We start from the raw sequence: 13923 nt of genomic DNA on the forward strand, positions 1-13923 counted from the left end.
TGTTGCGTACAATTGGTATGTTGTATTGTCGTTTTGCCTGGGAACGGTGTGGGAACTTGGTCTTGGGATCTTTCGGGGGGGTTTTTTTTTTTTTGATCGTTTTCAAAATGGAATTTTCTGGTTTGTTTGACTTTGTATGATGGAATATTCGTATCAAAGGCTCTGATAAGCTCTCGAAGGTTTCCAAAGAGTCAAGAGTCCTCGTTCTTACAGCTCGGTCGCTGATCATCTCATGGCAACCGCTTCCAGCTAAGTATTTACAAAGTCACGCAAGACATATCTGATATCAGCGCTAGGACCGGTCCGAATGTCGCCCATTCCCAGCCGCACACTAGTCCAATCACCGTTGCAATCATATTCCATCACGGTTGGCAAAAATGGATGGCAGCCTGTCTTACACGGGGGTTGTTGAATGAAGTCAAACATCTCCACCTTCCTCGTCGTGATTGACTGGAGGCGTATGGTTGGCTGGTAAGTGACAGGAATGATTGCCGCCACAAGGTTTTGGATGAATGACTTGTCAGTATTCCCTTAACTCGGCGTCAAGAAACGAGGTCTCGTGATACTCTCAAGCCAATGTCTGGAATTCTACCCATCTCAACACGACCTTGGCCAATTGCGTTTTTGACATTAGCCCCTTGTATTGCGAGTCTGGGCCAACATTGAGATTTTAGGACCTTGTGTTGACTGAGAAATCATTAGTATCACACCTGTTGTCTGTGTCGTGTGTCAGCATATAATGCAGTATAGCATAAGCTGACGCCAATCATCACCCAAAGCAATGGCTAGTTGCAAATCGATGGAAGAGGGCTTTGACATATCCTCGTACCTATAGAGAACCAACGACCAGCATCCGCCCTTCATCTTACAGTTCTGAACGGCAACAACACATTCGCGTGAGTCTTGACTAAACCCCGAGGTCTACTACGAAAATTCAAAGTCTCTGCACGTGCTACAGTAACGGCGTTGTCATAATAGGGGGGGGGATTGTTTACCTTCGGTGCCCAGTTAGCCGATAGCCAATCAACTAGTAACAGCCGGCTACCAGCGACCTCCCTCCGATGGCATCTTCTCGTAGTAAGACATTCTTTTCCTGCTAAGATGGCTTAGACGTTTCCTCTTTAGCCCTCAATGGCCTCGATTGAGACGGGCTACCCACCCGTCATGACACAGCCCTAGCCGCGAATAGCACACAAACACATCCTAACAACCCCGCCTTCTTTTCCGACATACTGCCCCGACCCGGTCTCGGATGATCGTTGCCAGTGCTAGTGCTCCCTTTGCTCTTTACAGATCTCCCTACATTGGGATGCCACATGCCTCGTTAGTGAATCAACCGACCCGATTAGGCAATTCTCCGCGGGAAAAAAATGCTGCCAGGCCCGCATTCGTCTTACGCACATAACGGTGCATGTATTCAGAGTGGCCGGAGTGGGGTTTAGTTACATGTAGTCATTCTCACATTCATTGACGAATATCAGATAGTTGCATTGGGGGTGACGCAACTCGAATCGACTATATCCAACGCCCCGCTATAACTTCATGTGTCTTTCATCCAACTGTCTTGGCCTGTGTCGCGGGCGTGACATGCCTCCTCCAAGAGTGCTCTTCCTTGAAGCCCAGCATCCTCTGGATCTTGGCGTTGGAGATGGGGGCCTCGCGGTCGCCCATCTCTCGGGTGAAGGGCGTCGAGGGGCTCACCCGTGCGAGGAAGTCGGATGTCCTCTCGTTGTTTGTCATGTCGTTGTTGGTTGCGTTGTAGACCTGCCAGCCCAGGCCGTCGGACGACAAACACAGGTGGCACATCTGACCGAGGTCCCGGAGGTCGGTATAGGACCAGCCGTGGACGTCCCAGGCCTCGGGTTGGGCGAGGTAGGCGCCAAAGGTCTCTGGGTAGCGGTCAGGCTCCACGATGGCTCCGATGCGTAGGCAGTAAATGTCGACGCCAAAGCGGTTAGCGTAGCTCCGGGCGACAGTCTCACCGAGGAGCTTCGACAAAGCGTATGGATCGGTAGGGTTGCACTCGGTGGTCTCGTCGATGGGAAACTGGGTGAAGGCACGGCGGCCCTCGGCGAAGGTGACGCCGTAGACGGTGATGCTGCTCGCGAGGATGATCTTCTTGATGCCCAACTTGCAGGCGGCCTCTATGACGTTGTGGATGCTCACGATGTTGGTCCGGAAGACCTCGTTGTCGGGTGCCAGCAACGGGCGGGCATAGCCGGCGAAGTGGATGATGGCGTCAGGCACGGACGACTTCTCCAGCGGCTGGGTCAGGTGGAGCTGGGTGTGGAGGGCGCTATAGACTTGACCGGCGTCTGTCACGTCGCACTTCATCGTGTGGACGAATGGTTTGTCGAGCGGGACAATGTCGAGGTTGATGACATCGTGGCCGTGCCGTAGCAGCTCTTGGATGACGTGAGGGCCAATTACACCGGAGCCACCGGTAAAGATGACCCGTTTACCCATGGTGGCTTGTTGTTGATGGATCGATCAATTCCGGAAATAGACTAAAAAGAAGAGGGGAGTTTTCGGAGAGAGAAAGAAACAGAAAAACAAAGGTAGAAGAAAAGGGCCAAACGATGGTAAGGGCTTCGGCACATGTATCTGAGATAATTACGTAGTACGTACGTTCCGGATGACTGGCGTTGAGAGATACTACCTCCCACCGGGATGAAGGCCAGGCAGGGTAATGAACATCTGAGACTCGGACGATTGCCTCCAAGGTTGCAACACTAATTTGATATACCTGGTTATGCGCCGATGAAAGCGCCTATATCAACACCTGTGGTTGGAAGTAGATATGCGAATGCATGATTGTGATATTGGATCTGCCGCCCTCTCCCTGTCAGCCGTCGAGAAGAGTCCCTGAACAACAGGTTCCACTCCTCTCCCCTCCTGATGTGAGGTATGACTATCGCAATTCAGGTGCTGTGTGTTAGACATGTCTAAGACAAGTCCGTTCCTCGTGCTTTTCAGTAGGTAGTACGGATAGAGCAACTTATCCACAAAACCATATTAGGTAATTAGGGAGGAGTGACTTTCCAAAACGGGAAGTTCTTATAGGTATATGGGAGTGGGGCGATGAGTGCACGGGCCATCGCTTCGGAATGCTGTTCAGCCCAGTCCTGTTACGTAAGCATCCAGACCCCAACCAATCACAGCGGATACCTGGGCACATGTGAAGATATGTCAGCATCGCATCTCGGCTATTAAGTAACCTGATTGGTCATTTGGATAGAACCGATAATCACCCGAAAGGGTATAATATGTCGCTGATAATATGTTCGTATATGAATGAGTACGTCCATATTCCATTCCGTGCTGGCTAGTCTCATTGACTCTAATTGCCAAGCAAAACTCATTGAGTAGAGCCACGCGGACGGCCTCAACAGGAATCATCTATCGGATAAAGCTCTGACGGTTATTATGAGAGCTACTACACGATGTGACAACAACATCATCGTGTTGCCCTTCTGAAGCATGTAAGGTCAGTCAGTTATCATAGCCAATAGGAGTGACTATATCGTAGCCAAGCGACCTCTCACATCATCTGGTCGTTTCATTCCAAGTGCTTCCAACGACCAAGTAAACTACCTATAAACTATGATTGACTTGATTTCAATAATAAACGGCCCATCACCCGCTTTCAAAAGCGTACAAATCGCCGTCAAACACCCACTACTCATACACTTCGCGCGGACGCGATCCTGTATCAAGACATGCCACGCATCTGGTAGTCTCCTTGCTGCTTGCTTTTCTTCTTCAGATGCTTCGACTCCTTGAGAAAAGGGAAGTACACATATGGGTGGAAAACGGTGATGGCGCCAATAGCAATGAGCATCATCGCGCCGTCGAGGCCCAGAAACAACGGCTCGTTGCGCAACACGTCCATAGTAATGGCAGGAATATTCTCCGCGATACTTGCAGCACAGTCATGTCAGCAAAACGAAAATCATCATGAGGCAGGGGTGATTCTCAACGTACCGATACGCGCAGCGGATTATGATCGCAATGTATGCCACCGCGAGAGCATACACAAACGTGCGCACACGCTTCGCTTCTGCTTCAGATGCCGCCTCCCGGGACATGGGCTGGGCGTTGCGCTCCATGAGATGGGCCTCGTCGCTGGGCTGCCAGCCGGATGCGAGCGCCGACCGGCGTCTCGCCATGTAAATCATCATTAGCAGTCCGCAGCAGACCATGTTGGCCACCTGAAAAGCCACGCCGCCGATGATGAGCTTCTCCCCGATCGCCGCCATCGTCTCGTCGCTCGAGCCAGACGCCTTGGCCGCCGTGATGGCGCCTCCGCCCACCTGGATGACGATGGAGAGAAAGTCCGTACCGACAAACACCCACGGGTACAGCGACGGCCGGAGGACGGACCACCGCGCGCCGTACCAGATGACAATGTGCTTGAACGTGACAGAAATGGCGGCTGCGACCAGGGTGGGTGCTAAGAGTAGCGTGAGGTACTGCTGGGCGAAGGAGTTCAGCTCCCAAGGATTGTCCGCAAGCTTCACTCGTCCCAGGTACCCCAGGACCTCGAAGATGGTGCCGATGCCGAGCCAAATGATGAAAGACCACGTCCGCGACCGCATTCCAAAGTAAAGCTGAAATATAAAACAAGCGCCAAAGGCGATACCGAAAAATGTCGCAGCGGGCTTTGACAGGTAGGTTCCGTAGACCGTCAGCTCGACTGGACACCGGTCGCTCACCTCATCGCAGGTGTCGTACGACGGGACAAAGGTATGGTTGGTTGACATGGTTGTACAGAGAGCAACTTGACGCCGTAAAAAGCACCCGGATTATATTCTCTTATTAAATGGATATCTGCGTAGGGGAAGAGGATGAGATTTGGATTTCTGGAGGGCTTATTCACTGTAATAGCTAAAGGAGAGTCGGTCGTATTTAAAACTCGACGAGTACTTTGACCCCTACAAACACAGAAAGCCTAACGCATACAGCCAAGATTGAGATGCCCGTTTGTTAAACCTCATAGAGACAGTTTTCTGCTTCTCTTGCATCTCACCAAATTAAAAGGTCGAAATGTTCCGAAAACTGATGTCTATTGAGACGTTGACGGGGCATTGCCAGGTCGAACGGAGGGACGGCTCGCGAGCTAATCAACAGAACATGACGCGGTCAGATAGGTGCGAAGCCACGCTTGGCGATGGATATCGGACCGCTAAATTCCTCCGTCCGCAGCTCAGCGTCCTCTGGGTAACGATCGTTCAGCCGTACCAGGAGCCGCAGCAGATGATTGCCGTTGGCCCAAGACAGGAGGCAGGAGAGACTTTTCAGTAGATCCATCTGCTTTGCTCAAAGCGCCCTCCAAAGGAAACCAATAGCTCCAGAAGACTCACTTCCTATACAGCCTCCTCCCCATCCCTCCTCCCGCCACGATCGACGCGGGCACCAACCTTTGAGACCATGAATTATGTATGGAGAATTACTGCCGTCCGTGGGGGGTGGGGGTGGAAAGGGGCTACGGAGGCGAGGGTGAAAAGACTGTGAAGAGAGTGAATCAATGCAGCGGCTTGTCACGCCAACCGCCATGTCAACGGTCACGTCAGCAGAGACAACATAACCTAGCGATATTTCCGTCGATCCAGACATACGCTAATCAGAGAAACTTTAGGTGTGTAGCGATGGATGAATCCTCCCCCCTCGCATGGACTACCCTACCTAGGGATCATCTGCCGCTCATAGGAATCTTTTCTCATCAAAACAATTCTTGGCGGGAAGCCTTTCGGGCCCTGGAAAGTTTCCGGCCCCGCCATTCTCCCTCGCCAGATGCTCAGCCCTCGATGTACAAACGGCCGAAGGCGGTTGGCGGTTAGACAATGCTGCGTGAGACATTGTTCCATATTGTGGCGCGCCGTCCCGTGCCGCTCTCGCCCAAGGCATGCCACGCCCGATTGCATCTAGGGCACCCAATGTGGTCCAAAAAGTACGCCTCGGCCTTTAGACTCTCAATCTCCCGTTCACAATCTCACAGCCCCTCCCGTCCGCCCCCCCTCAACCTCGTAGACAGCCTGTGGAATTCGGCGGCAGGGGGTCATCGTTGCCTCCCTCTTCGTCTTGTCTGTCACAACCTTTCGTCCCTGTTTCCCATTGTTTTTCGGGCTACTTCGAGGATACCGAGCATGGGCACACTGCAAGCTCGAGACCAGCCTTCGGCCGTCGCCCATGTCATCGCCGAGCCGAGCGAGAAGCGCCAAGGACGCCGGCCGGCGTGCGTAGAGTGCCGGCGGCGGAAAATAAAATGCGACCGTCAGTACCCGTGCGTGTCCTGCATAGCAGTGTGTCTATCCCCTTTCCGATGTCTGCGCCGGGCTTCCCGCCGCTAACGCTTCTAGCTTGACCACGAATGCCGCCAGCCGCCGCCCGGGCCGGCTCGCCGGCCGAGGCGGCGCAATCACCACGAGCTCTACGACAAGATCGCTCGGGTCGAGTCGCTTCTTGCGCAGTGTGCTATACCGCTCGAGCACAAGGAAAGCCGAAGTCAGCTCTCTGACCTTCCCTCCTACATGCTTCACTCTGGCGAGCCGGACAGTTTTCAACAACCTGCTGCGCTCGCCCAACCCCAGAGGCAGCAGCCCAAAGGCACGCTTGTCCACGTTTGGAACGGCGGTCTGGAATTCCGTGACAGCAAGGCAATGGCTGTTGTATTCGATGACGTAAGTCGCCCTGAGAAGTGCCGGGACGGCCGTGTCGTCCGAGGCCGTCTTGCAAAGCATTCGGATGCTCACAACTCCTTTGGGGTGGGAAAACACAGTTACAGACAATCCGTGCTCTCATAGATGTCGAACTCGAGCAGGAAGCATGGCTTCCGCTCGTCGAGGCTCCTGGTCAACGACAACAAAGCTGCGATACAAGCATCCCTTTTACGGATCAACTGTCTGCCTGTGTTCCACCAGCCCATGCGATCGACGTCCTCTGGCGCGTGTTTCTCGACCGCGTGAATCCAGTGACAAAAGTCATCCACGTGCCCACGTTTCGCATGCGCGTCATTGAAGCCATCAATGACTTCACCAGTGTGCCTTTGGCGACGGCAGCTCTCCTATTCTCCGTCTTCCTGACGGCCTCCGGTTCCTTGTCACGACAGGAACACTGGGATGAGCTCGGTCGAAGTCAGGCCGACACCATCGCCGACTTCACACTAGGACTCAAGCTGGCTCTCACCGAACTAAATTACCTGAAGAACCACAACCCGGAAGTACTGTGCAGCCTGGCTTTGTATTCGGTCAGTCGGTCCATGTGCCTGCTTCTTAAAGCCCCTCCCCAGAATTGCTGGCCGCTAACTGTACCCCAGTTGTTCCAGCAGACGCGAAATGGCTCGTCTGACCCATGGATCTTGAATGGGGTCGTTGTGAACATTGCCTACCGGCTCGGTCTACACCTTGATGGATCGCACGCAAACCTTTCAGCTTTCCAGTGTGAGATGCGGCGCCGTCTTTGGTGGCAAATCGTAATCTTGGAGACAAGGTCCGGCGGGGCGTTCGGGACCGGCTCGCATCTGCTACCCTCTCACCGGGACACTCGTATCCCCCTCAACGTTAATGACGAAGACCTGAGTCCTACCATGCCAACAGAGCCCTGTCCTCACGATGGTCCCACCGAGATGTCGTTCTGCATAGTAACATACGAGCTTAGGAAACAAGCCTTGGCTCAACCTCGCCTGTGGTCGATTGATGATATACTATGGCGCCAACTGCCATCGCCGGCAAACCCCTACAGCAGTCCCTCGGCGGAAATGCTAGGGGTGATGACGGCTCTCCAATGGTTTTCCAAGGACATCGACGGGGTACTCCATCCGCTAGAAAACAACCTCTGCCCCGACCCTGCTTCCAACCCGCTGCACGCCATGGCGCAATGTAACCGCGAGGCGCTGTCTCGGATTATCCAGCTCCTCGTCACGCCGATGGAAGAGTCGCCCGAGTGGGGAACTGAGGTGCTGGGCCCAGACGACAACTTCTTCCGCATAAGTCTCGCTGCGAACGAGGAGGCGCTCCGGGCGAGGAAAGCGGCCGGTCGACGCTTCGCCTGGTACGCGGACATCGACTTCAAGATGCAGGGTTTCTACTACCTCGGGGCCCAGCTCCAGAGCCGCCCCGCGGGCTCCATGGCCCACAGGGTCTGGTCGGTGATGGAGGATACGTACGCGCTCCACGAGGAGCTCTGGGAACTGAGGGATAAAGAGAACATGACGCTGTGTAATCTTCTACTTTCTGCCTGGGATAGGCGCTCCGTTCATCTCGCGACAAGTCACGAGGTGCTGCCGGAGCCGCCTTTTCTGAGCAGACTGCGGGAACAAGTCATGGTGATGAAAGCTGAAGCACTGGGTATCCTCTAAAATTTGGTCTTGCACAACAGACACAACCGTCTGGGGCGGCAGGAAATAGACTTGTCATTGATGAGAACAGACATTCATTGCACATGAGATTAGGTTTACTTGTAAACAGGCTACGAATGCCCAGATGAACTTTGAACGACATGCTGTTTGAACACATGCCATAGTCTTGGTCGATAACGCGGAAGTTGCATGCAATTAAACACTTTTCAACCTATTTCCACCCTACAGATACATAGAAGCTGGAACTAAATTACGTGATGAACGTCATTCCAAATTAGGGCTTGAGAATTGTCGCGTTGCCCTCTTGTTCTCCAGGGCCGGGATAAGTCTTCCGACCCTCAGAGCCTACCCATCACGCGGGACATGTATTTATGTTCTTCTTATCAGATAGTCTCACACCTAAAAATTTAATTCGTTTTCTTTAAATTCTTTCCCGCTATAAAGGTGACGCTTTGGCGTTAATACTTTCGAAAATCAAGACCTTAGTATCTAGGGTGGGCGATGGATCCGCTACCTACACTGGTGATCAGTTTTGATCTGCGAAACCAGCAGACTCAAGCATATTGTTGTTGTTGTTGTTGTATTTAACGCCTGAAACGTTCCTATAAGAGGACAAAGGGCGCCTAGAGTAGCCAGCTTTTAGGAATAATATATACAGCACTTTTTAATTATCTAAGCGGCCTATTATGTATGTTCTATTACTAACCTTGCCTAGGAGTTTTAACCTAAAAGTACTGTCTGTGCCGTTAAGTGCCTAAGGGCTTTTTAGCTACTAGGTGCTATACGGCTTACTTTATGCTCCCCTCTTATAGTACTATTATAGTTAGGTCTTATAAGGCGTATCTATATATTTAGTTATATAGTGCTATTTATATATCTATATTATAGTCTGCTAGTGCCTTATACCTTACTTTATTACCTTATTAGTCTTATTATATAGTATTAAGGGTATTAGGGGTTCTTTTTAGTAAAGAGGAGTAGGGGGGGGGGGAGAGTAGGGGGGGTAAGAGGGGTATATTACCCTTACGCACTTAACACTACTATTTAGTCCTATAGACTAAGAGGTATTTTTTTAAAAGTGCTAAAGTAATATTACAGCCTATAATAAAGCTATATCTTCTATATAGTCTTTATCCCTCTTATAAGCTACACTAGTAGTAGTTTTACTACTTACTATACGCTAAGAGGTAGTGTTATAGCTTTTTTTTATTTAGCCTTATTTATAAGTTATACTAGTATAGGTAAGTCCTATACTATATACTTATAGGCGCTAATAAGGAGTACTAGTTTTACTACTATAAGAGTTATAGTAATAAAGTAGGTATATATTATTTTACTAAAGATAGATTTAGCTAAAGAAGTTATTCTTATAGATAATCCTTATAAACTTCTTATAGGTATAAAATAGTATATTATTTATAAACCTATCTATATCTAGCTATAATATATTACTACTATATCTTATTTTTCTATATTAGAAAATATAGGTTAGTGTCTTTAGCTACTTATAGGAGCACTCTAGCTTTACGTCTAGGTAGTTAAATCTTTTATAATATAAAGTAAAATTACTATAGCTTATCTTAGCTACTAGTAGCTAGTAAAGTTTTTATTTATTAAGGTCTTATATCTTATAGGTAGGTTTTAGTTTAGTATTAAGATCTAGTTATTTATAGCTATTTAGTTTATTCTTATATTACTAACTATTAAAGTTATTCTTAATCCTTTATTATACCTTTTTTTTTACTTATAAATACGTTAGGGGGTAGGTATATAGGTCTACTAGCTTTATCTTAGCCTTACGCTTTACTAAGTTATCTACTAGGTTATTTCTTATAATACTTAGGTGCCTTAGTACTTAGTAGACCTATATATTCTCTTTATAGTTAGTAGCTATATTAATAAAGTCTAAAAAGGCTTCTTATAAGGACGTTAAGGGTAATTTATTTAGGCTAAATATAACTACTATATTATTAAGGTAAATAGTAATCCTACTAACTACTAGGCTATATATACTCCTAAGCACTACTTAGAGCCCTACTTATACCTTTTTTACCTCTATATTATATACCTTTACGTTAAGGAGTCTTTTTTACCCCTAGTGTATTAATATCTTTTTATAGTATACTATATACCTATAGCCTATCTTATTAGGCTTTATCTATAACCTATTAGTATAAACTTTAATATAGTCCTATAAGAGCTAGGCTACTTAGGCCTTATAGTTATATACTACTTACTTCTTATTTATAGCGTCTATAACTTAATATTTTAATAGCTTATAGTAAGTTCTAAACTATAGTACTAGCCTTAAGAAATCCTATATTACTTTTACTGTTTTAAATAGTATAGTTAGGCGCACTTAGCCTCCCTTCTAATTCTATTATTAAGTGTTTAGTACCCTCTATATAAGGGGGTGTTAGGTGTCTAGCCTGCCTATATATAGGCTATGTTATTTCCTAGCTACTTTAAGGAGCTACGCTACTAGTAAGGTGCTTACTTCTTAAAGAAAAGTAGCTATTAGTGTAGTCCTTTACGCTAGGAGGTATCCTTTTACTACTTTATTTATTACCTTTTATGTTCTTTTAATTTAATATATAAGCCTATAGTTAACCCTTAGGTGTTATCCTTACTTTATTTTTAGCCTTAGCCTATTATCCCCTAAGTACTAGATCTCTAATCTATATAGCGCTTTAGGCGTAACTATAATATAAACTACTTTATATATAAGCTTTAGAGGGGCGCCTTAGTATACTTTATTTAGCCCTTAAATATACCTTACTATTATATTTACTATTACTATATGTTTTTTAATATATATCTTAAAGCTAAGGTTATAGTCTAGGTAAACGCCTAGCTACTTTATACTTTTTTTAGGTGTTACTTTTTACTTATTATATTATATTACTAGGCCTCTTATACCTTTTTATTATATAAAGTGTAAAACCTTTATTCTTACTATATTAAAGTATATTTTATTTAGCTTTCCTTATTCTATTATTTTATCTAGGATTTACTATTCTTAGTTTTTACTATCTTTTACTATATTTCCTATATATAGGATTATATAGCTATTTATATAGCTAAATCTTATTATAAGTAGGCTAAAGTAATATAATAGCTTAATATAGTAAAGATATAAGACTAGTAAGGCTAGAGACCCTTATAAAAGCCTATAGTGTAGTAGTATAATAGGCGTTATATTACCTTTATATCTAACCCTTACTTATTATTAGTTAGTAAAGAATTAGGCTTATTATATAACGTTATATAGCTACCTCTACTCTTATAGGATATAGACTAAACGTCTACTATTAACTATATTAAAAGCTTTTTTTATATTTATAGTAATTAGTATATAGTGTTTTTTATTACTTAGTACTATCTTTATATTATACGTTAATAAGGCTATAATATCTATTATTAAGCGCTTTAGGAGTACGCCTTTAACTTATAGGTATAAAATACTTAGTATAATATACGTTTATACTATCTATTTAGTAATTAGACGCTTTAGCCTCTTACTTATCGTTAAGAGGAGTAAGATTAGTTACTATCCCCTAGGGACGCTTATATCCTTATTAGGTTTTAGTATTATTACTATTTCTACGTCCTAGAAGGGGAGGGGGTAATACCTTAGGTAGAGATAGGCTTTATATAGCTTCTAGGTGTAGTTACTAATATATAGCTAGGCTGTTTATAGTAAGGTAACTATAATTCTATTTACCCCTAAGGTTATATTACCTACGCCTAGTAGGGCTGCTTTTACTTCCTTAATAAGGATTACGTTTTCTTACTTAATTATCCTCTATAGGACTACTAGTGTAAAGAGGTTAATATCTATATTAGTATTAAATCTTTTTAGTAGGCGTCTTTAGAGGACGTTTACCTTCTTAATAGGTATAGTAATAACTTTTTTACTATCTTATAAAGGGGAAGCCTTAAACTAGCTTATTAGTTTATATTAGCCTATTATCTTATATATTTCCTTATTTATCTTTATCTTATTAATTTAATCTATTTAGTATTTAGCTTTAGTAAATCTAACTATCCTCTAGAAGTCTCTAGCTGCTATAGTTAAATCCTCTAGGGATAGCTCTTATTATTATATCTATTAGTAGTGTTACTAGGCCTCTATATATTCTAAGGACTACTAGGTTACTAAGCTAGCTTATATTTATATCTTACTAGCTATTATTACTACCTCTTATAGTAGCTTTATTAGCGTAGTAGCTGCCTTATTAAGGTCTTATATACTAGTTACTTTATCTAGTAGTGTCTAAAGTTACTTAGCTACCTCTTACTTAAATTATTTAACTACTTTTAGTATATTAATAATTATCTTTATCCTCTTCTTTAGGAGTGTCTTATATATTTATAGTATTACTATAACTAAGGTAAAGTAGTCTAATCTTATATAAAGGTGTTTAGCTACCTATATTAACGCCCTTAGTAGGTTTAAGAAGACTAAATCTAGTGTATTTCCTCTGTTACATATTAGAATCCCTAGGGGGCTAATAAGGTATAGTTAATATTCCTCTGTCTAGGTAGCTATTTAGTTACTACTATAGTCTAGAGGATCCTCTAGTTACTATAGGGGGTGTCTAGCGTTAAAGTTACTAAGGACTATAACTTATATTAAGGGAGTCTAACCCTTAAGTAGGTTAAGTATATATTATATCCCTAGCTGTTAGTATATATTTAAGAAAAGTGTCTTATAGATAATTACCTTTAGTATATCTTAGGTTAGGTATTAGTTAATATAGTAGGTGTCTATAACTTAGTAGTAGTTCCTAACGTATATAAGGACTTAAGGTTATATAGTAAGATCTATTTATTTAATAGTAGGGATTATAATAGTTACTTAATTAATTCTATTATATGTTCTATATCTATTATAAATTACTATAGAAATAAAAAAAACCCCTATTTCTTAGTTAGGAAATCCTTAGCTAATTCTAGTAATATTATTAGTAAAGTTACTATTAGAAGTAGGGCTAATTTACTACCTATTCCCTAATAATTTGCTATAAGGCAACTGTGTATTTACTAGTAAATTTATATATAATTCTGCTATGTTTAATACACCCCCTTAGCGCTAGTAGCGTAATTAATTACTATAAAGCCTATACTAAATATTATCTATATATAGCCTATTTATTTATTAATTATCCTTTAATATCCTATACGTTTTCCTTCTCTATCTAGTAGTAAAGCTTTACTTTATTATTAGCTAATTCTTACTATTAATTTACTTTAAGGCGTATATATTAGTTACTTATATTTAATTAAGCTATAAATATAGTAAATTATAGCGCGCTAAGCGCCTTTATTAATCTATTAGCTATTAATTTAGTAGACTTCTTATATTTAATAGTAATTTAATTTACTACTACTTCTTAGCGTAGCTAGTAGTTAAAAATATCTATATACTATAGCCTTATCTATAATTAAATAAGCTCCTTAGTAATAAGCCTAATAGTTTAGGTATTATTATAGCTAATATAAATAGTTAGTAGCTGTTTAGTAGCTATCTACTTATTAAGTAATAATTTAGTTTCTAGGTATAT

The 13923-nt window shown here is 44.0% G+C and overlaps 3 protein-coding genes across 3 annotated transcripts; 1 reads left to right on the top strand and 2 right to left on the bottom strand.

The window, feature by feature from the left end:
* Nucleotides 1–1551: 1551 nt before the first annotated feature.
* Nucleotides 1552–2466, bottom strand: GLRG_00470 (NAD dependent epimerase/dehydratase; the record flags this gene model as incomplete). The annotated part of the gene is made up of 1 exon (XM_008091155.1): nt 1552–2466. The coding sequence occupies one exon, from the start codon at nt 2464–2466 to the stop codon at nt 1552–1554; it is 915 nt and encodes a 304-aa protein (XP_008089346.1).
* A 1246-nt stretch (nt 2467–3712) lies between these two features.
* Nucleotides 3713–4763, bottom strand: GLRG_00471 (RTA1 like protein; the record flags this gene model as incomplete). Its single annotated transcript, XM_008091156.1, has 2 exons — nt 3713–3920; nt 3985–4763. 2 exons carry the CDS (start codon nt 4761–4763, stop codon nt 3713–3715), a joined length of 987 nt encoding a protein of 328 aa, XP_008089347.1.
* A 1383-nt stretch (nt 4764–6146) lies between these two features.
* Nucleotides 6147–8356, top strand: GLRG_00472 (fungal specific transcription factor domain-containing protein; the record flags this gene model as incomplete). Its single annotated transcript, XM_008091157.1, has 4 exons — nt 6147–6302; nt 6360–6680; nt 6779–7246; nt 7316–8356. 4 exons carry the CDS (start codon nt 6147–6149, stop codon nt 8354–8356), a joined length of 1986 nt encoding a protein of 661 aa, XP_008089348.1.
* Between the last annotated feature and the right edge of the window lie 5567 nt (nt 8357–13923).

The sequence above is a fragment of the Colletotrichum graminicola genome (assembly GCF_000149035.1).
Source record: "Colletotrichum graminicola M1.001 genomic scaffold supercont1.1, whole genome shotgun sequence".
Lineage (NCBI taxonomy): Eukaryota > Fungi > Ascomycota > Sordariomycetes > Glomerellales > Glomerellaceae > Colletotrichum > Colletotrichum graminicola.